The sequence below is a fragment of the Camelus ferus genome, chromosome 15 (genome assembly GCF_009834535.1).
Source record: "Camelus ferus isolate YT-003-E chromosome 15, BCGSAC_Cfer_1.0, whole genome shotgun sequence".
NCBI classification, from domain to species: Eukaryota; Metazoa; Chordata; class Mammalia; order Artiodactyla; family Camelidae; genus Camelus; species Camelus ferus.
Window position 1 is genome coordinate 53493346 of NC_045710.1, and position 22394 is coordinate 53515739.

General features: G+C 36.2%; 1 protein-coding gene and 1 long non-coding RNA gene across 4 annotated transcripts in view; one reads left to right on the plus strand and one right to left on the minus strand.

Annotated features, from left to right (window-relative positions):
• Positions 1 to 22394, plus strand: part of ALMS1 (ALMS1 centrosome and basal body associated protein) — a 139946-nt gene that overhangs the window by 30894 nt on the left and 86658 nt on the right. The window contains exons 8-10 of one of the 3 annotated variants that reach the window (XM_032497834.1): positions 1376 to 1535; positions 12199 to 12357; positions 18794 to 18927. In XM_032497834.1, coding sequence (XP_032353725.1) covers positions 1376 to 1535; positions 12199 to 12357; positions 18794 to 18927 — 453 coding nt within the window. The remainder of the gene's footprint in view (positions 1 to 1375; positions 1536 to 12198; positions 12358 to 18793; positions 18928 to 22394) is intronic. The other 2 variants (XM_032497835.1, XM_032497836.1) reach the window with 2 other exon arrangements.
• Positions 6444 to 22394, minus strand: part of LOC116669035 — a 37890-nt gene continuing 21939 nt past the window's right edge. Inside the window, exon 4 of the long non-coding RNA XR_004326412.1 lies at positions 6444 to 6458. This is a non-coding gene — a long non-coding RNA (uncharacterized LOC116669035). The remainder of the gene's footprint in view (positions 6459 to 22394) is intronic.

Here is a 22394-nt window from a genome sequence, read left to right on the forward strand (position 1 = left end):
TACTACTAAAAAAAGTCCACGTATAAGTGGACCTGAGTAGTTCAGCCTGTGTTGTTCAAGGGTAAGTTGTATGTTAATGAGCTGCACTTCAGAAACATCTCCTTCAGCAGTGGGATAATTCAAAACTAAGAACTTTGTGTTATGTTTACAGCAGGGCTTCTCTGCATCGTTGTCATTTTGGATTGGATAATTCTTTTTTTGTGGGGATGCTGTTTTGTGCATTTTAGGATGTTTAGCAACATCCCTGGCCTCTACTCACTAGATATCAGCTGCATTCCCCCACTAAAGTTAATGACAGTGAAAAATATCTACAGGCATTGCCACATGTTCCTTGGTGGCAGGGGCTGGGGAAGGTGGGAGAGTGCAAAATTGTTCCCAGTTCAGAACCATGGGTCTAGAGAAACCTGTATGGGCAGTAGAATTAGAGTATTTCTACATCCTGCTAGCTTCTGGAGAATGTTCATTACTAACTGAATCGCTTTGCTATACATCTAAAACTAACATTGTAAATCAACTATACTTCAATAAAAGTAACATTTAAAAAAAGAATGTTAATTACTATACAGTGAAAAAACCTTTATAAAAGGGTAGAAAAATTTATACTTATGTACATTTTTAGACTCTCTCCTGAGAAGGAATCCTGCAATAACCGTTTTAGGAAAATAAACATAGAAGTGGTGTATTGTTTTTATATGAGAGTATAACTGAATTTGTTGAAAAGTTGTGTATGTTTATGTACCAGCATCACTAATAATAGTTTCTAATTTCTTTTTTAGCAAGAACTTAATTGGGATGTGGTAAAATTTCAAGAGCTTCTTTTTCAGCATTTAACCTTTACTTCATTAGTTTATATTTCCCACTACTTTTGCTTCAAGAAATTTTCGGACTTGTTTTTTGGTAACTGATCACAGATACAGTTCTTTGATGCTTTTATTTTTCTTCTAAACATTTGTGGATTTCTTGAAAATATTCCTTTTCTCCCTTCCCTCCTTTTCCTCTTGTCTTCCCATAACACATCTCTCTTAAAAAAAAAAAAAAATCCTTGAGCTTGTTAAGAATATTACCATATTTCAAATCCTGCAATGATCACACTATTGAAAGGACTAAACTTCTGAGTAATAGAACACTTATAGGTCTCCTATCTGTAATATTCTATACAAGCAGACTGTCAAATCCTCAGAATAATTTGTAGAGCCCTCTTGGAGTTAAACAAATAAAATATGACCTGTATATGAATTCAGGAGAGTTGAGAATATGATCTTAAAGAGCTGGTATAAATGCTTAGTACTTATTTGTGTAAAAATGAGGGTTGTTTTTTTTTTTAGCGGATGAAGTGTAAAATTAATCTTACTTTATTTTTAATCTCTTTTCACAGGTAGATCATTCTAATGTGGACATTAATCAATCTTTTTCATCTGTATCACCTCCATTTTTTCCTCATAAGCCAACTAGAGAGTTGGAGTATCACTCTTCAGATCTCAGAATGTTGAGGGTGTCTCCTGACACTGTGCCAAGGACTCTCAAACATTTAACAGGTATTAGAGATGTGGGTATTGTGTCCTTATGGCTAGCTTGTTAAAAATACCTTGCTATGGCTTTTTTTTTTTTTTTTAACTTTTGAACTCCTGCAATAATGTTAACTTTGGATTAACTGTATTTATAAATCCCTAGATCTTTTATTCATGAACCATTTGATTTTTCATTGCATTCTTCATGACAATGTTTAGAACTGAATTAGATGGAAGAGTCTGATATTAGAGTCAATTTGTTTCTAGTATTCCTTTCTGTGACTTGAAGGGAAAAGGGAATTAAATGAGCACAAGAGTGGATACAAATAAGTTTTTAGAGAGGAAACTGAGAAATTAGTTTTGAGGTAGAAAGCAAGATTGTCTGCCAAGGGACGGGGGGAGAGTGGTGGAGATGAGTTAGGAGGTTTGAGGAGAGTGACTTGTTGAAGGCTTAGAATTTATGTTGAAGTGAATAGGAGATGGAACTGACCAAGGACAAGCAAAAGGAGTTGATCTGTGAACAAGGGCTGTCTTTCTATTTATTTACAGCTTCTTCATTTCTTTCAACAGTTTTGTAGTGTACAACTCCTATACTTCTTCATTAAATTAATTCCAAATATTTTAATCTTTTTGATGTTATTGTAAAAGGAAAAGTTTTCTGAATTTGACTTTCGGAATATTCATTGCTAGTGTATAGAAATACAGTTTAATTTTGTATGTTCATCTTGTAGCCTACAGTTTTGCTGAACTACTTGTTTATTATTTCTAATCATTTTTTTGTGTGGTTTTCTCATAATTTTTATATGTAAAAATATATAGAATATATATCTCATCAGCAATTAGAGATAGTCTTACTTCTTCCTTTCTAGTATGGATGCTTTTTGTATATTTCATTTCCCCAATTGCCCTGACTAGACCCTACACTACAGTGCTGGATAGTAGTGGCAGGAGCAGACAACCTTGTCTTGTGCTGGTTTTTGTGGGAGGGTATCAAGTTTTTTATCATGTTAGCTGAAGGATTTTTGTAAATGTGCTTTATCAGATTGAAGTCCCCTTTTATTAGTAGTTTTTAGAGTGACAGGATGTTAATTTTTGTCAGATGCTTCTTCTGCATTTTTTATAATTTTTGTATGGTTTTTGTTTTTTATTCTAATGTTATGGTGCATTATTAATTAGTTTTCATATGTCAAGCCATCTTGCATTCCTGGTTATATATGCTACTTGGTTATGGCATATAGTCTTTTATTTATGTTGTTGGATTCATTTTACCAGTAATTTTTAAAGGAATTTTATGATTATATTTGTAATAGATACTGGGTTTTGATACGTGAGTAACACTTGTATCATAAGTTGTGCTGGGAATTCTAGTTCTAGCTTTTGGAAGAGTTTGTAAAGGATTGGTATTCATTCTTCTTGGATTGAAGTCACTGTGGAGCTGCCTGTTCTTTGTAGAAGTTTTGGAATTACTAATCCCATCTCTTTACTAGCTAAAGTCTATTTAGATTTTATATTTCTCATGAATCAGTTTTCTTAATTTATGTTTTTCAGGGAATTTGTCCATTCCAGCTAGGTTATCTAATTTGTATAGCTGTTCATGGTATTCCCATATAGTCCTTTTTATTTTGTTAAGATTGATAAGAATGACCCATCTTTCATTCCTGATTTTAATATAGTTCTCTCTCATCTAGCCTAATTTTGTCACTTTTGTTGATCTTTTCGAAGAAATTTTGATTACTCCTTTTTTTTCTAATCTCTGTTTTCTCTGCTTTTTAAATCTCTTTTATTTATTTCCATTTTAGTCTTTATTTTCTTTCTTCCATTTGCTTCAGTTTTAGTTTGTGCTTTTTACTGTTTCTTTTCGTGAAAGGTTAGGTTCTTGATTTGAGATTTTTCTTTTCAATATAGGTATTTACATTGATACATTTCTACTTTAGCTGCGTGCCCTACGTTTTGGTTTGTGGTGTTTTTGTTTTAATTCACCTAAACTATTTCCTAATTTCTAGTTTTTTTTCCATTGACCCCTTTGTTATTTGGGAGTGTGGTTTAATTTCCACATTTTTGAATTTTCTTTTGTTATTGATACCTCATTTAATTCCATTTTTTATTGGAGAATATGTACTTTCTAGGATTTCAGTTCTTTTAAATTTTATTGAGGCGTGTTTTTTTGTCCTATTGTGTTGTGTATCCTGTGGAATGTACCATTTGTGCTTGAGAAGAATCTGCATTCTGCTGTTGTTAGGTAGTGTGTTCTATATATGTCTCTGAGTTCTAGTGGGTTTATAGTGTTCAAGTCTTCTGTATCCTTGTTGATCTTCTGCTAGTTTTCTCCATTTTTGAAAGTAGGGTATTGAAGTCTCCAACTATTATTGTTTAATTGTCTGTTTCTCTCTTTTCTGTCAGATTTGCTTCATTTATTTTGAGACTTTGATATTAAGTGTATTTGTGTTTGTAATTGTTATATATTCCCATTGACTTGACCTTTTTGTTGTTATACATTGTTCCTCTTTAATTCTAGTAACATTTTTTTGTTTGTTCTAAAGTCTATTTTGTCTTATATCAGTATAGACACTCCAGTTGTTATGGTTGCTGCTGGTATGGCATATCTTTTTTCATCCCTTTACTTTGAGCCTACCTGTACTTTTGAACCTGAGGTGTATCTCTTGTAAGCAGTTTATAGTTGTATCTTTTTTTTCTTAATCCAGGCTGATAAACTTTACCTTTTGATGTGATTAATCCATTCACATTTAATGTAATTACTGATAAGATTGAATTTACATTTGCTAGTTTACTTTTTATTTTCCATGTGTCTTATATCTTTTTTGTTCTTCAGTTCCTCCTTTACTGCTTTTTATTTTTTAATTTTATCCATTTATTTTTAATTTTTAATTATTTTTAAATGGAGGTACTAGGAATTAAACCTAGGACTTCATGCATGCTAAGTGTGTACTCTACCTCTACCACTGTACCCGCCCCCCCCTTTACTGCTTTTTATTGCATTAAGTGAATATTTTTCAGTATTTTAATTTCTTTAATGATTTTCTAGCTAATTATTTATATTACATTATTAGTGGTTATTCTAGGGCATACAAAATTTCTTAATATACCAGAACATACTTCTGATTTATACTATCTTAATTCTAGTGTGATGCAGAGATTAACTCCTACATAGCTCTATTCCCTCTTCTTTTTTGTGTGTGCTATTATTGTGATACATACTACATCTGTGTTACAAAATCAGGAATACATTGCTACATTGTTATAATTATATAGTTTTATGTATTTTCAAGAAGCTGAATTAGAGCAAGTATTTATTTATAGAGGTTGTTATATTAATATTCTAATTTACCATTCCTTATTCTCTTTATTTGTCCTGTGGACTTATTACCATCTAGTATTATTTTCTTGCTCTACTCTAACTTTGCTCCCATGTACCTTCTTTTCATTTTATTGTTGACTATGTTACATTTCTATATGTTACAGCCCCAATAATAATTATATATATATTGCTTTATGTAAAGTTACTTTTAAAATTATTTAAGAGAAGAAATGAAAGAATGCAAGTATGCTGTCTTTTTGTAACATAATTATCTTTACTAGCACTATTTGTTGTGTTATTAAATTGGAATTACTGTTTGGTGTCATTTGCTTTCAGCCTGAAGAATTTCCTTTAGTTTTTCTTGCAAGATGAGCTTACTATCAACAGATTCTCTCAGTCAGCTTTTGTATATGTGCGAATGTTTTTATTTCATCTTTTTGAAAGATAGTTTTGCTGCATTTTGAATTCTTGGTTAACAATCTTCTTCTTTCAGCAGTTTGAATATTTCTTTCCACTGTATTCACCCTTTATTGTTTTTGACGAGAAATCAGCTATTCTTACTAGTGTTCCTCTTGTATGTGATTTATTTTTTATTGCTGCTTTCAGGATATACTTTGTCTTTCAGCATTTTGATGATGATGTGTTGGTGTGGATCTGTCTGTTTATCCTTCATTGAGTTCATTGGGATTCTCAGATGTGTATAGGGTAATGTTTTTCATCAAGTTTGGGAAGTTTTTGGCCATTATTTCTTTCAGGGCTCCCCCATTATACATATGTCAGTGCACTTCATCTTATAGCTCTCTGAGCCTTTGTTCATTTTTATTCTTCCTTTGGTGCCAGTTCAGATTGCATCATCATGTTCACTGATTCTTCTGTCTGTCCCTATTTACTATTGAGCCTCTAGGAAATTTTTCATTTCAGTTATAGTTTTCAAACCCAGAATTTTCATTTGTTTCTTTAATAAGTTTTGTTAGTTTATTTTCTGTTTGATGAGACATTGCCATTACCTTCTTTTAATTTTTAAGCATCATTTCCTTTTCTTCTTTGAACATATTTATAGTAACTGTTTTGAAGTCTTTGCTGGCTAAGTCCAACATGTGGGTCCCCTTAAAGGCAGTTTCTATTGCTTACTTGCTTTTTTCACGTGAATGGGTCGCTTTTCTTTTTCTTTGCATGTATCAAAATTTTTTATTATATTTTCTTGCTTCCCTCTCCCACTGTTAATGATTTAGATGTCTTCTTTTACAATTTCATGTTTATTCTGTTTGTAATTTATGGTAGTTATCACCTTCCAGTTATAAGTTTCTCATTTTTGTAGCCTTCTGCTTCTTTTCTATTTAGAGTAGACAACATTTTTTATTATAAACTGAAGATTTTAGATAGTATAGTATTGCTGCTCTGGATACTGATTCCCTCTCTGAGCTGGGAATATTTGTTATTGTTTTGCTAGTCTAGTGACTGGGTTGGACAAGTTCAGCCAAGTCTGTTTCCCCTGCAGGATACATCTTCTGAATTTCCCCTCCAGAAAGTAGAGTCTTTGGTATGTGTATAGCCTCCCTGACCTGTGATCTCCCTCCATCCCCTCTCCTATGACTATGGTTTTAACAGTTCTCTTTTATTGTCTCTTTTTTCATCTCCCTATTAATCTTCTTGCTTGTTGTCCACTATTGGTAACAGCTGTTAGCCTCAATTTATTGCTAGCTAGCTGATTGCTGTATTGTTTTCAACAATTCAGCAATGCCTTGAGGCATAAATTACTCCATAGTCTGATGCAGTCAGTGTCAAGCCCTTTCTCAGAGATAGTCTTTTAGGTCAGTCTTGGGCTTTCTTTTAAACTTCTAGCTTGTCTACTGTATGGCTTATTTGAATCATGTAGCTACTAGCTTCCTCTTAATTGCTTACCACTAAGATCACCATTGTTTTTGAGTGTCCTTAAGCTTGAACTTCCCCATGCTTTATTCCAAATACAGTCAGTCTCCTTATGGAGATGTGTGGAGATCCCTCTTCTTACAGCTTGTCTCTCCTCCTGGGGAAAAGCTTTGTGACTTTGCTCTGGGGGTTGGGTCAGTGTCCCACTTATATTGGAGTAACACATCCCTTCTCTGTGGTGTTGGGTAGGGGTGGTTTTCCCTGGTCTTCTTGGATTGCCTCTTCTGAAGTGGAACCTCCAGCCTGTGAGTTGGGGTTGATTATAGCATTTTTTTCTCAGCCTGCCATGCCTGTGGTAAATCTTTAAAAGTGGGGAACTAGACAGATGCATCCTCTCTCCCAAGACATCCTCTCTGTTTACCTCTTTACCATATGTAATATTTCTTTTTTTCCGGGGTGGGGAGGAAGGTAATTAGGTTTGTTTGTTTATTTATGTATATTTTAATGGAGGTACTGGGGATTGAACAGGACCTTGTGTATACTACGCACACTCTGCCACTGAGCTATACCCTCCCCACCATTATTTCTATTGATGTGTCTAATTGTACCAATTTAATTACTTGGTTACATCTCATTCCTCCCAAAAGACCCTAAGATCCTGAATGATAGTATTGTGGTGTAAGGCCTAAAATTAGATTCAGTATTATGTGCAATCTTGACATCTGAATCTCGAGGGCCTCAGAAGGCCTTACCACAAGTTTTATTGCTCTGGCCAGCTGTGCCCTCCAGCCAGAGGGAAAGGCTCCCCACCTGGCTAGTTCTCCCATTAATCAGACCAGCTGCAATCTACCTAGTCCTCAACCAGATAGGTTTCGTTCCCCTACCAGCTGGGGAAATTATTTACATTCCACATATAAGTGATATCATATGATGTTTCTCTTTCTCTGACTTACTTCACTTAGCATGCTGCCAATGGCATTATTTCTTTCCTTTTTATGGCTGAGTATCCCCGGGCACACGTGTGTGTGTGTCACATCTTCTTTATCCAACCATCTGTCGATGGACATGTAGGTTGTTTCTATGTCTTGGCTGTTGTAAATAGTGCTGCTGTGAACATTGGGGTGCATGTATCTTTTCGAATTAGAATTTTATCCAGATACATGCCCTGGAGTGGGATTGCTGGATCATATGGTAAGTCTATTTTTAGTTTTTTAAGGAATCACCATACTGTTTTCCATAGTGGCTGCACGAAGTTACAATCCCACCAACAGTGCACAAGAGTCTCCTTTTCTCCACATCCTCGCCAACACTTGTTATTTCTTGCCGTTTGAGTAATAGCTGTTTCAACAAATGTGAAGTGATAGTCTCATTGTGGTTTTGATTTGTATTTGCCTAGTAACTAATGATGTTGAACATCTTTTCATGTACTGGTTAGCCATCTGTATGTCTTCTTTGGAAAAGTGTCTGTTCAGGTCCTCTGTCCATTTTTTAATCAGATTGTTTTTTCTTGTTGTTGAGTAGTATAAGTTCTTTACATATCTTGGATATTAGAGTCTTAGTGAATTTGATTTGCAAATATCTTCACCTATGTAGTAGGTTGTCTCTTCACTTTGTTGATGGTTTCCTTTATGGTGCAGAAACTCTTTAGTTTGATGTAGTTCCTCTTGTTTATTTTTGCTTTTGTTTCCCTTGCCTGAGGAGACATAACCAGAAAGATAGTGCTAAGAACGGTGGCAAAGAGTATACTGCCTATGTGTTCTTCTCAGAGTTTTATGGTTTCGGGTCTTACATTGAAGCCTTAAATACATTTTGAGTTACTTTTTGTGTATAGTGTTAGATGGTGTCTAGTTTCATTCTTTTGCATGTTGCTGTCCAGTTTTCCGAACACCATTTACAGCGCAGACTGTCCTTTCTCCATGATACGTTTTTTTGCTCGTTTGTCTTACAGTAATTCTCAATATAAGTGTAGCATGGACTCTCAATTTTGTTGCAGTGATCTGTGTATCTGTTTTTCTGCCAATGTCATGCTATTTTGATGACTATTTGAAAATTTGAAATTAAGGAGTGTGAGACCTCTAGCTTTTTGTTCTTATTTCTGGAGATTGCTTTGGGCATTCAGGGTCCTTTGTGGTTTCATAAAAGTTTTAGGATTGTTTCTTCTATTTCTGTGAAAAATGCCACTGATATTGTTATAGGGACTGCATTGAATCTGTAGGTTACTTGAGGTAATATGGACATTTTAGCAGTGTTAATTCTTCTAATCCGTAAGCAGAGACTATGTTTTCCATTTCTTTTTGTCTTTTTCCACTTATTTCAACTGGGTCTTATAGTTTTCAGTTACTTGCTTTCACCTCGTTGGTTAAATTTATTCCTAGGTATTTTATTCTTTTTGATGCGCTTGTAAACGGGATTGTTTTCTTAATTTCTTTTTCTGATCGTTCATCATTAATGCATAGAAATGCAACTTTTTTGCATATTGATTTGATATCCTGCAGCTTTACTAAATTCAGGTTTTGATGGAGTCTTTAGAATTTTCTATATGTAGTATCATGTCATCTGCAAATAGAGACAGTTTAACTTCTTGATTTCCACCTTGGATGCCTTTTTTCTTTTTCTTGCCTAATTTCTCTGACTAGGACTTCTAATACTATGCTGAGTATAAGTGGTAAGAGTGGGCATCCTTGTCTTTTTTCTGATCTTAAAGGAAAAGCTTTTAGCTTTTCTCCATTGAGTATGATGTTAGCTGTGTGCTTGTCATATATGGCATTTATTATGTTGAATTACATTCCCTCTGTATCCTTTTTGTTGAGAGTTTCTACCATAAGTGGTTAGTAAATCTTGTCAAATGCTTTTTCTGCATCTATTAAGATGATCCTATGATTTTTAACCTTCATTTTGTTAACAAGGTGTATCTCATTGACTGACTTGTGGTTGTTGAACCATCCTTGCATCCCTGAAATAATTCCTACTTGATCCATGTGTACGACTCCTTTAACGTATTAGTGAATTTGGTTTGCTAATATTTTGTTGAGGATTTTTACATCTGTATTCATCAGGAATATTTGCCTGTTATTTTCTTTCCTTGTAATGTCCTTGCTGGTTTTCCTATCAGGATAATGCTGGCTTTGCAAAATGAGTTTGGAAATGTTCCCTTCTCTTCTATTTTTTAGAAAATTTTGATAAGGATTGGTATTAATTCTTTGAATGTCTTGTAGGATTCAGCAGGGAAACCATCTGGTCATGGATGTTTGCTGGGACATTTTGAGTACTGATTCAATCTCCTTACTAGTCTGTTCAGATTTCCTGTTTCTCCATGACTGAGACTTGGTAGGTTGTATGTTTCTAGGAATTTATCCATTTCTTCTAGGTTGTCAAATTTACTGGCCTGTAATTGTTCACAGTAGTCTCTTATCCTTATTATTGCTATGGTATTATTTGTAACATCGCTTTCATTTCTGAGTTTGAGTCCTTTTTTTTTCTCATGAGTCTAGCTAAAGGACTGTCAATTTTATTTATCTTTTTAAAGAACCAGCTCTTAGTTTCACTAATCTTTATATTGTCTTTTTACTCTCTATTTCACTTATTTCCAGTCTGATCTTTGTTATTTCCTCTATTGACTTTGGGCTTTGATTGTTCTTCTCTTTCTAGGTCTTAGAGCTGTAAAGTTAGGTTGTTCATTTGAGGTTCTTCTTATTTCTTGATGTAGACAGTTATCACTACAACCTTCCTGTTTAAACTGCATTTGCTGCATCCCCTAAGTTTTAGTATGTTGTATTTCCATTTTCATTTGTCTCCAGGTATTTTTTATTTCCTCTTTAATTTTTCCTTTGACCTGTTCGTTGTTCAGTTTGTCATCTGTGTTGATTTATTAATTACTCGAGCTGTTCTTTTTCCTCATAAAAATTTCTATAACCCATATTCCTTCTCAAGTTACTATGCAGGTTACATTCTCCCTTCTCTTCTAGTTTTCTTGAAGAGTTAATAGTTATGACTTGGTACTCTACTTCTTTACCTTAAAATCACTTCTCAGACTGTTTCATCCTATATTCATTCAGCTGGTTTGAAGCCCACCAGTGGGTTTAAAATGACAGTCAGTTGTAGTGAAAGAGGTCAGACTTTGAAGTTAGAATTAAAAGGTGAAAATGCCTGTTTTTGTCGTTTACTCAATGTACAACTCTAGAAAAATTATATATTTTTACTGCTCAAAATGTAGTCTGAGGACCAGTAGTATTGAACAGTACCAGAAGGCTTGTTAGAAATGTGGAATTTCAGATCCCACCCCAATACCTACTTACTTACCAGAATCTGCAAGTTAACAAGGTCTCCACACTGAGAAGCACTGTTATATCATCATCTCTGAAACTTAATTTCCCTATATGTAAAATATAGATAATACTTGCTGTATATGTTAACCATCCTATCACCATCTGACATGCCATATGTTTTACCAGTTTTTTTTATTGCCTGCTTCCTCGAGGCTATTAGAATAAGCTTTGTGAGGCAGAATTAGAATATAAGCTTTGTCTGTGTATTTCCTATATCAAGAACAGTGACTGGCACATAGTAAAAATTCATTTTTTTGAATCAGTAAATGAATGAGTGCATTACTTGCTAAAACTTGTCATTTCTATTGCAGTCATTTACTTTCCACTGCTATTTAGAACTACTTTTATTTAGAATTACTGTATTAGTAGAAATACAGAACATTGCCATTGTTACAGAAGGTTCTCTTAGATAGTGCTGCTTACACTTTTGCATTCCCTTCCACTCATCTTGAATCTGTATTTCTGCAGTATAGTTCTGATCAAATCTGTGAACAACTTCCCATACTATGTAGAATTAGTTTCAAACTTCTTAGTGTAAACTTTAGAGTCTTTGCAGTTTCACATAATTAAAAATACATATCTTATTCAGGATGTGCTTATTAGGAGAGTCTGTTATACCTATGGCATGCATAGCCTCCATCAGGGCTGTACTGCTTTGCCTTCGTATATGACTTGGGGGAAAGAGGATTTCATGAAAATAAGCTGATGATCCTTTGCTATGCCATGGAATAAAGTACTCTGTCTCTGAAGAGCCTTGTGTCTTCTGCCAACATACACGACACAATAACAGCCTTCATTATTAGCCTTATTAGTAGGGTGAGATCAAACTCCATGGTAGACAGGATTTTTTCATCACACGGAAAAGTATTTAAAATCCAAATTTCAAGATCCATATAATGTGCCATCAAATATATATACTTATTTTTAGTTGCTCTTGTTGAATATTTAAATTATTTCTATATTAATTTGCTCTTACAAATTGCTTTGTATTTAATATCTTTGTTTGTAAATTTTTATTTCTTTTGATGAGTATTTCCTTAGGATTCCTTTATAGAAGTATAAATGCCCAAGAAAGGAGAGCTTACTGTATTTCTTTTAGTGTATAAAAGAGATATTTTTAAAATTCAAAATATCTGTGTGTGTGTGTATTAACAACATTAACAAATCTCTTTTTCTTAAGGAGATACTTCCAAAGGAGGCATAGCTGAAATTCCTCAACCCAACTTGAAACCAGGTATCACTACCACTCCTGAAGATTCAGACATTGGATCTCATTTATCCTTGTCCCCTGAAGACTTTCCTCGGTTGGCTGTAAGGTCTCCTCAAGTGAAGACTATTGGTCAGTATACTGATATTCTCAACCAACAGGCATTGGCAGATGGTCATCTAATTGAAGAGACTCTAAAAGTTTCAGCAGTTCCTGAACTAGCTGACCAGAAGACTGGTATAGCATCAGTGCCCTTTAGTTCCTCCTCACAAAGAGGGAAGCCAAGTATTTTCTACCCACAGGCCTTGCCAGACAATCATCTAACTGCAGAGGCTCTAAAAGTTTCAACTGTTCCTGGACTTGGTGATCAGAAGACTGGCATACCTACAGTCCCTCCAAATTCCTACTCACTTGGAGAAAAGTACAGTATATTCTACCCACAGGCATTGCCAGGCAGTCATCAAACTGAAGAGGCTCTGAAAGTTTCAGTTGTCCCTGGATCAGCTGATCAGAAGACTGGAATACAAACAGTACCTGCTAGTTCCTACTCAGTTGGAGAGAAGCCTGGTATTTTCTACCAACCTGCCTTGCCAGGCAGTTATCCATCTGAAGAGGCTCTGAAAGTTTCAGCTTCTCCTAGACCAGCTGAGCAGAAGACTGGGATACCTACTACATCCCCTACTTCTTACTTACATGGAGAGAAGCCCAGTATTTTCTATCAGAAGACATTGCCAGAAAGTCATCTGACCAAACAGGCACTGAAAGTTTCAGCAGCTCCTGGGCCCCCTGAGCAGAAGACTGGGATTCCTACAGTAACTTCTACTTCTTACGCATATAGAGAGAAGCCCAGTATTTTGTACCAACAAGAGTTGCCAGACAGTCATCCAATTCAACAGGTGAAACAAGATTCAGCAGCTCCTGGGCCCCTTGAGCAGAAGACTGGGACATCAACAGTCCCCTCTACTTCTTACGCATATAGAGAGAAGCCAAGTATTTTGCACCAACAAGAGTTGCCAGACAGTCATCTCATTGAACAGGCTCAGAAAGTTTCAGCTGCCCCTGGATTCGCTGAGCAGAAGACTGGGACATCAGCAGTCCCCTCTACTTCTTATTCATATAGAGAGAAGCCCGGTATTTTGTACCAACAAGAGTTGCCAGACAGTCATCCAATTCAACAGGTTCAAAAAGCTTCAGCAGCTCCTGGGCCCCTTGAGCAGAAGACTGGGACATCAACAGTCCCCTCTACTTCTTACGCATATAGAGAGAAGCCCAGTATTTTGCACCAACAAGAGTTGCCAGACAGTCATCCAATTCAACAGGTGCAACAAGATTCAGCAGCTCCTGGGCCCCCTGAGCAGAAGACTGGGATTCCTACAGCAACTTCTACTTCTTACGCATATAGAGGGAAGCCCAATATTTTGTACCAACAAGAGTTGCGAGACAGTCATCTCATTGAACAAGCTCAGAAAGTTTCAGCTGCCCCTGGATTCGCTGAGCAGAAGACTGGGATATCAACAGTCCCCTCTACTTCTTATTCAGATAGAGAGAAGCCCAGTATTTTGTACCAACAAGAGTTGCCAGATAGTCATCCAATTCAACAGGTTCAACAAGCTTCAGCAGCTCCTGGGCCCCCTGAGCAGAAGACTGGGATTCCTACAGCAACTTCTGCTTCTTACGCATATAGAGGGAAGCCCAATATTTTGTACCAACAAGAGTTGCGAGACAGTCATTTCATTGAACAGGCTCAGAAAGTTTCAGCTGCCCCTGGATTCACTGAGCAGGAGACTGGGATATCAACAGTCCCCTCTACTTCTTATTCACATAGAGAGAAGCCCAGTATTTTGTACCAAGAGTTGCCAGACAGTCATCCAATTCATCAGGTTCAACAAGATTCAGCAGCTCCTGGGCCCCCTGAGCAGAAGACTGGGATTCCTACAGCAACTTCTGCTTCTTACGCATATAGAGAGAAGCCCAGTATTTTGTACCAACAAGAGTTGCGAGACAGTCATTTCATTGAACAGGCTCAGAAAGTTTCAGCTGCCCCTGGATTCGCTGAGCAGGAGACTGGGATATCAACAGTCCCCTCTACTTCTTATTCACATAGAGAGAAGCCCAGTATTTTGTACCAACAAGAGTTGCCAGATAGTCATCCAATTCATCAGGTTCAACAAGCTTCAGCAGCTCCTGGGCCCCCTGAGCAGAAGACTGGGACATCAACAGTCCCCTCTACTTCTTATTCATATAGAGAAAAGCCCAGTATTTTGTACCAACAAGAGTTGCGAGACAGTCATCTCATTGAACAGGCTCAGAAAGTTTCAGCTGCCCCTGGATTCGCTGAGCAGGAGACTGGGATATCAACAGTCCCCTCTACTTCTTATTCACATAGAGAGAAGCCCAGTATTTTGTACCAACAAGAGTTGCCAGACAGTCATCTAACTAAAGAGGCTCAGAGGGTTCCAGCTACTCCTGGACTAGGTCACCAGAAGACTGGGGTACCAATAGTCCCCCCTGCTTTCTTCTCACATAGAGGGAAGACCAGTTTTTCCTATCAGCAGGAGTTGCCAGACAGTCACCTAAAGGATCAGACTCAGAAAATTTCAGCTATTCTTGGACCAGTTGACCAGGACACTGGACTGCAGACAGTACCCTCTAGTTCCTACGCGCATCGGGAGAAGCCCATTATTTTTTACCAGCAGAAGTTGCCAGGCAGTCATCTAACTGAAGAGGCTCTGAAAGTTTCAGCTGTTGCTGGACCAGCTGACCCGAAGACTGGAATATCAGAATCTTCTAGGTCCTACTCACATAGAGAAAAATCCAGTATTTTCTACCAACAAGAGTTGCCAGACAGTCATCCTACTGAAGAGGCTCTGAAAGTTTCAGGTATTTCTGAAACAGGTGACCAGAAGACTGGGATACCTACAGTAACCTCTACTTCCTACTCACATAAAGAGAAGCCCATTATTTTCTACCAGCAGGCCTTGCCAGACAGTCAGCTAACTGTAGAGGCTCTGAAAGTTTCAGGTGTTCCTGGACCAGCTGACCAGAAGACCGGGATATCTACAGTACCATCTAGTTCCTCTTCATATAGAGAGAAGCCCATCATTTCTTATCAGCAAGAGTTCCCAGATCTTACTCAAGTGGCTTTAAAAGTTTTAGAGGTTCCTGGACCAGCTGACCAGAAGATTGGGATTCCAGCAGTAACCTCCACTTACTCACGTGGAGAAAAGCCCATCATTTCTTATGAGCAAGAGTTGTCAGATTCTAATAAAGATGCTTTAGAACTTCTAGGGGTTCCTGGACAAGCAGACCAGAACACTGGTATGCAAACTGTGCCCCCTACTTCCTGTTCACATAGAGAGAGCCCCATGTTTTCTTACCAGAAGGAGTTGCCAGATATTACTGAAGAAACTTTGAAAGTTTCAGCTGTTCCTGGACCATCTGACCAGAAGACTGGGATACGAACAAGCCCCTCTAGTTCTTACTCATATAGAGAGAAGCCTGATGGTTTTTACCAGCAGGAGCTGCCAAATCTTACTGAAGAAGCTTTGAAAGTTTTTGCTCTCCCTGGACCAGCTGACCAGAACACTGAGATACCAACAGGACCTTCTAGTTCTTTCTCACATAAAGAGAAACTCAAGATTTCAACTGTGATTTTACCAGATGAGCAGAAGACTGAGTTACCATTAGCTCCAACGAGTTCCTACTCACATAGAGAGAAGCCCAAGACTTCAGCTGTGATCGGGCTGGACAGCAGGAAGACTCCATTACTGACAGTTTTTCGTAATTCTTATTCTCAGAGAGTAAATCCCAGTATTTTCTTCCGACAGCAGTTGCCAGACAGACGTCAAAGTGAAGATATTCTGAAGATTTCACCTGTCCCTGAACCAACTGATGTGAATCCTGGGATAGCAATACCTCTTTCTAGTTCCTATTCACACAGAGAGAAATCTGATACTTTCTACCCACAGGAATTGCCAGACCAACATCAAACTGAAGATGTGTTAAAGGTTTCAACAGTTCCTGGACCAGCTGACCAAAAAATTGTGTTACCATCAGTTCCTCCTAGTTCCTTTTCACACAGGGAGAAACCAGTTATATTCTACCAACAGGATTTACCAGAAAGACATCTAACTGAAGATGATCCGAAGTCCTCTAGTAGTCTTGGGCAAGCTGATCAGATTACTGGGTTATCAACAGTTCCCCCTGATAGTTATTCATATAGTGAGAAGCACAAACTTGTTTCAGACCATGTCCAAAGGCTAATAGATAATTTGGAATCTTCTAACTCCAGTGTTATCTCAAGCAATGTGCCTTTAAATTCTCAGGCTGATAGTAGAATTGTAATAAATAAGCCAGAATCTTCAGGTTTTGAAGATGTTGGCACCGAGGAAATCCGGGGTATGGACAGTGGTTCCAAAACTCTTAAAGAGATTCGGACACTTCTAATGGAAGCAGAAAATATAGCACTGAGACGATATAATTTTCCTGTTCCCCTTGTCCCTTTCAGAGATGTTAGTGATATTTCTTTTATACAATCTAAGAAGGTGGTTTGCTTCAAAGAACCCCCCACAACTGATGAATCTAATGGTGATTTGTCTCACAGACAGCCATTTACAGAAGAAAGCCCAAATAACAAGTGCACGCAGAAGGATATTAGCACACAGACGAATCTGAAATGCCAGAGAGGTATTGAAAATTGGGAGTTTATTAGTTCAACTGCGGTCCGAAGTCCTGTACAGGAAGCAGAAAGCAAAACCAGAGTGACATTAGATGAAACTCTTAGGCAATATAAAGCAGCCAAATCTGTAATGAGGTCTGAACCTGAAGGGTATAGTGGAACCATTGGGAATAAAATTGTTATCCCTATGATGACTATCATTAAAAGTGATTCAAGTAGTGATGCCAGTTCCTGCTCATGGGACAGTAATTCCCTAGAGTCAGTTTCTGATGTTCTAAACTTCCTTCCACGTGCTTCACCCAAGACGAGCGTGACAGATAGCAGAGAGGAAGAGGGTGTGTTAGAGAGTGATGATGGTGGTGGTAGCAGTGTAGATTCACTGGCTGCACATGTGAAAAACCTTCTGAAATGTGAATCCTCGCTGAACCATGCTAAACAAATACTCAGAAACGCAGAGGAAGAGGAATCTCGGGTACGAGCGCGAGGTAGGAAATGATGATTTGTTACAGACTCAGGTCAAACTTACATAGTTTAATAATTGGCTTAAAGTTAAGTGTTTGGGGCGCTAAATATATTTTCTTGTAGAACTGTTAGAATGATTACATTTTCTACCATCAATCCAGAATAAACCCAGTTAACCAAAAATATAGCTAAGATAGTATTAACAGTGCTAGTTTGAGTTTAAAGAAAAGTGAGTTCTGATGTCTGAAGGAAAGTAAGGGGAGATCACTTGAGTTTCCGAAACAGGATGTTTTCCTAGTCTTTACATTGTAGTGTCCTTATTTTGGAGGCAATAAAAAACCCCGATTTGCTTTTCTCTGTCACTCTGTATCATAAAATTGTATATACTTTCTCATCCCCTTTTCTAATAAAATTCTTGAAGCAGATCTTAGATAGACATCAGAAAAACTAATCAAGGTATTTCAAACTCATACTTGGTTTAGAGGTTTAAAAAGGAATATTTACTAATTCCATTCATCTCTAATTGCAGAATTCCATTAAAAAGGGGAAAAAAATTTAAGACAACATGGGGCATATATTTTGGAGGGCAACTTATAAGTAATTCAGGCCTAACTAGAAATCTTCTCTTAAGATTAACTTCCTACACCATGCCTTCTCTCATTTATGCATATTTTGATTCTCCAAAGAACTCAGGTTTTATTATTTTAAAGTATTAGCTGTTAGAATTGGTGGTAACTATAGTAGGAGCTGATAGGGGGACTGTTTTGATTGGAAGGAAGATTAAGATAAAAATAGTTGAATATTATATTTAAACTGGCCTCTTTGGGACACTAATGAATTCATCCACAAAACAGGAAGAGACTCACAGACGTAGTAAACAATTTATGGTTACCGGGGGAAAGGGAATGGGAAGGGATAATTTGGGAGTTTGAGATTTGCAAATGTTAACTACTGTATATAAAATAGATTAAAAAATCAAATTTCCTTTGTATAGCGTGGAGAACTATATTCAATATCTTGTAATAACTTTCAATGAGAAAATATGAAAACAAATATATGTATGTGTGTATATACACATGTGTATATATGTATATGTGTGTGTGTACACACACACATATTCATGACTGGGGCATTATGCTGTACACCAGAAATTGACACATTGTGACTGACTATGCTTCAGTTAAAAATAAATAAATAAAGTGGCCTCTTTAGGGAAATGTCTATAGAATATTTTTCTTTAAAAGAACTCACTTTTCAGTGAAATTATCTCTTGAGAACTAAGAATTTGTCATAAAATTGAGAGCACACACTTTTTACCAAGCACTGTGGTAGGCATTAAATTGGGTGTATTGATGATCTTCTATGTTCTTAAAGTCGCTGATACTTTTGTGTTGTATTATCTTGAATATTTTTATGCTTTTTCTCCAGCCTGGAATCTGAAGTTTAATATGGCTCATGACTGTGGCTACTCCATTTCAGAATTAAACGAAGATGACAGGAGAAAAGTAGAAGAGATCAAAGCAAAGTTGTTTGGTCATGGGAGAACAACTGACTTGTCCAAGGTATAAAATAAATTTAGAAATTAAGAGAGGTAATGTGGAAGAAAGTGTGTGGGATTAGGATCTCTTACCTGGGCATTGATGACTCCAGCTGAGTTGCTAATAGTTGTTGGCTAAGGTGTTAGGAGTCTTAATTCTTCAAAAATTAATACTTAAGGATTAGATTCTGTAGGTTCTGATTAATTCCATATTCATCTATTAGAAAAATTGTCTTAGAAAAAAAGTGGGTTTGCTCATTTTGTGTATTCTTGTCCTTATTTTCTCTTGAGAGTGATATTTTGAGATGCAAATGAACTCCAGCTATTTTCAGATATATAGTCTCTCCTTAAGAACACATAGCTGTTGTAGGTTATGTGTAAATGACTTTCTTCTTAGTGGGACTTATTTTCCTTCTATTATGAACTATTTCATACATAGAAAAGAAAATATATGAAACGTGTATAAAGAATAAAGAAAAGTAGAAATAATTCCTGTATATTGGCCATCCAGCTTGAGAAATAGAATGTTACAAAGTGTCATTGAACTCCTATGGGTCTTCTTCCCCAGTCGTATCACTCTTACTTCCTATCCTGACATGCATTGGTTTTCTTGCTGCTCAGTATGGTTTTGAACTCTATAATAGATGTAATAAACATGGTAAATATTCTTCCATGGTCACATAACAGCACTTAAGTTGTCTTTTCTGACTATTAAGCTATTCTGTGCTATTCATTTTCCTTAAAATCAAATTTATAAGTAAATATATAAATTAACCTTTTTAAAAATTAAAGTATAACTATGTTAGTTCCAGCTGCACAACATAATGATTTGCTGTTTCTGTACATTACAAATGATGACCAAGATAAGTCTAGTTCCCATCTGTCACAATACAGCTATTACCGTAGTATTGACTACATTCCCCCATACTGTACATTTTATCCTTATGACTTATTTACTTTATTACATCTGAATCTCCCTCACATGTTTCACTCTTCCCCACCCTGTATCCTCCTTCCCTCTGGCAACCACCTGTTTCTTTCTGTGTCTATGAGACTGTTTCTGTTTTGTTAGACTTATCCATTTGGTTTGCTTTTTAGATTCCACATACAAGTGAAATCACACAGTATTTGTCTTTCTCTGTGTGACTTATTTCACATAACATATTACCCTTTAGGTCCATTCACGTTGTTGTAAATCTCAAGATTTCATTCTTTCTTACGGTTGATTAATAGTCCATTGTATATATATATCACATCTTCTTTATCCATTCATCTATTGATGGACACTGGGCTACTTCCGTATATTGATTATTGTAAGTAATGCTGGAGTGAACATAGGGGTGCATATATCTTTTTCAAATTAGTATGTTTTCCTTGGAAGAATACCCATAAGTTAATTGTTGGATCATGTGGTAGTTATATTTTTAATTTTGTGGGGAACTGTTTTCCATAGTGGCCACAACAACTTACATTCCCACTAACAGTTTACGACTGTTCCCTCTTCTTCACATCCTTGCCAACACTTGTTATTTGCTGTCTTTTTGATAATAGCCATTCTAAGTGTGAGGTGATAGATGCCAGTGAGGTTTTGATTTGCATTTCTCTGATGATTAGTGATGTTGAGCATCTTTTTATCTGTGTCTTCTCTGCAAAAATATCTATTCAGATCCTCCTATTTTTTAAATCAAGTTTGTTTTTTTGATTTGACTTTTATGAGTTCTTTGTATATTTTGGATATTAACACCTTATCAAATATATCATTTGCCAATATCTTCCATTCAGTAGGCTGCCTATTTTATAAGTGCTTGATCTACTAGCTTTACTGTATGTTTGTCTTTACTGGTGAATTTTTTCCTTTCATAATTTTCATATTTCTACTTGTGGCCTTTTCTTTTCTGCTTAGGGAAGTCCCTTTAAAATTTCTTATAAACCTCATTTAGTGGTGCTGAACTCTTTTAGCTTTTGCTGACTTGCTGCGTAGAATATTATTTGTAGGTTTTTTCCATTCATCACTTTAAGTATAGCATGCCACTCCCTTCTGGTCTGCAAAGTTTCTGCTGAAAAGTAATGGTGTTCTGGTTTCTTTGTATGTAACTGGTTGCCTTTACCTTGCTGTTTTTAAGATTTTCTCTTTATCTTTAAATTTTGCTGTTTTAATTATATTGTATCTTGGAGTAGATATCTTTATGTTTGGTATTGCTTGGGACTCTGTGCTTTCTGAACCTGGATATGTTTCCTTTCCCAGGTTAGGGAAATTTTCAGCTATTATGTCTTCAAATATGTTCTCTGCCCTTTTCTTTCTCACTTCTCCTTCTTAAACATTTATAAGTGAATGTTAGTACTCTTTTTTTTATTCATTTTTCAGTTTTATTAAGTAGAATTGTTACAGTTTGACTGCACATATACAGTGTATTGCATGTAAATACATACATACAGTGTACTGCACATATTTTTTTAAATTTACATGTATGTACTGTTCATTGTTTCTAAGACCATTTAGAGCTTTAGCTTTTTAAACTAACATAGTTATCAAAAGAATAAAGCCAACCACAAAATAAGAATCAATTAACAAAGATACATACACCCCACTATTAATAGCAACATTATTTATAACTGCCAAGATGTGGAAGCATCCTAAGTACACGTCAATAGATGAATGGATAAAGAAGACATTGCATATATATACAAAAATACAACTCACCCATAAACAGAAGGATATTTTGCCATTTGCTGCCCTTCTTTCGCCTTTTTTTTTTTTTTTCACTTCAGAAACCAGAATTTTGTAACTGGTATAAACATTTCCATTGCATGAAAAGCAACAGAATATGTAAAAATAAACTTAACCAAGGAGGTTACCTATACTCTGAAAAGTGTAAAACACAGATGAAGGAAATTGAAGATGATGCAAAGAAATGAAAAGATACCTTGTGCTCTTCGAGAGTTTATCCATTCATCTGCTGAATAGAATTTATCCCTTCGAATGCTGAAGGACATTTTGGTTGCTTCCAAGTTTTGTCAATTATTAATAAATCTACTATAACCCATCCAGATGCAGATGTTTTGGTGGACATACATTTTCAGCTCTGTTGGGTAAATATCAAGGAGCACAAATGCTAGATCCAGTGGTAAAGAGTATGCTTAGTTTTGTAAGAAACCGCCAAACCATTTTAGAAAAGTTCTCTCTGCCATTTTGCATTCCTGCCAACAATGAATCAGACTTTCTGTTGCACCACATCCTTGCCAGCATTTGACATTTTCAGGGTTCTGGATTTTGGCTAGTCTGATAGGTGTGTAGTAGTATCTTTTTGTTGTTTTAATTTGCATTTCCCTCATGACATGATGTCTTTTCATGTATTTATTTTCCTGCTGTACATCTTTTTTGGTGAGGTATCTGTTAATGTCTCTATTCTTATATTGGATTATTTTGTTGTTGTTTACTTTTAAGAGTTCTTTATATATTTCAGATAACAGTTTTTGATCAGATGTGTCTTT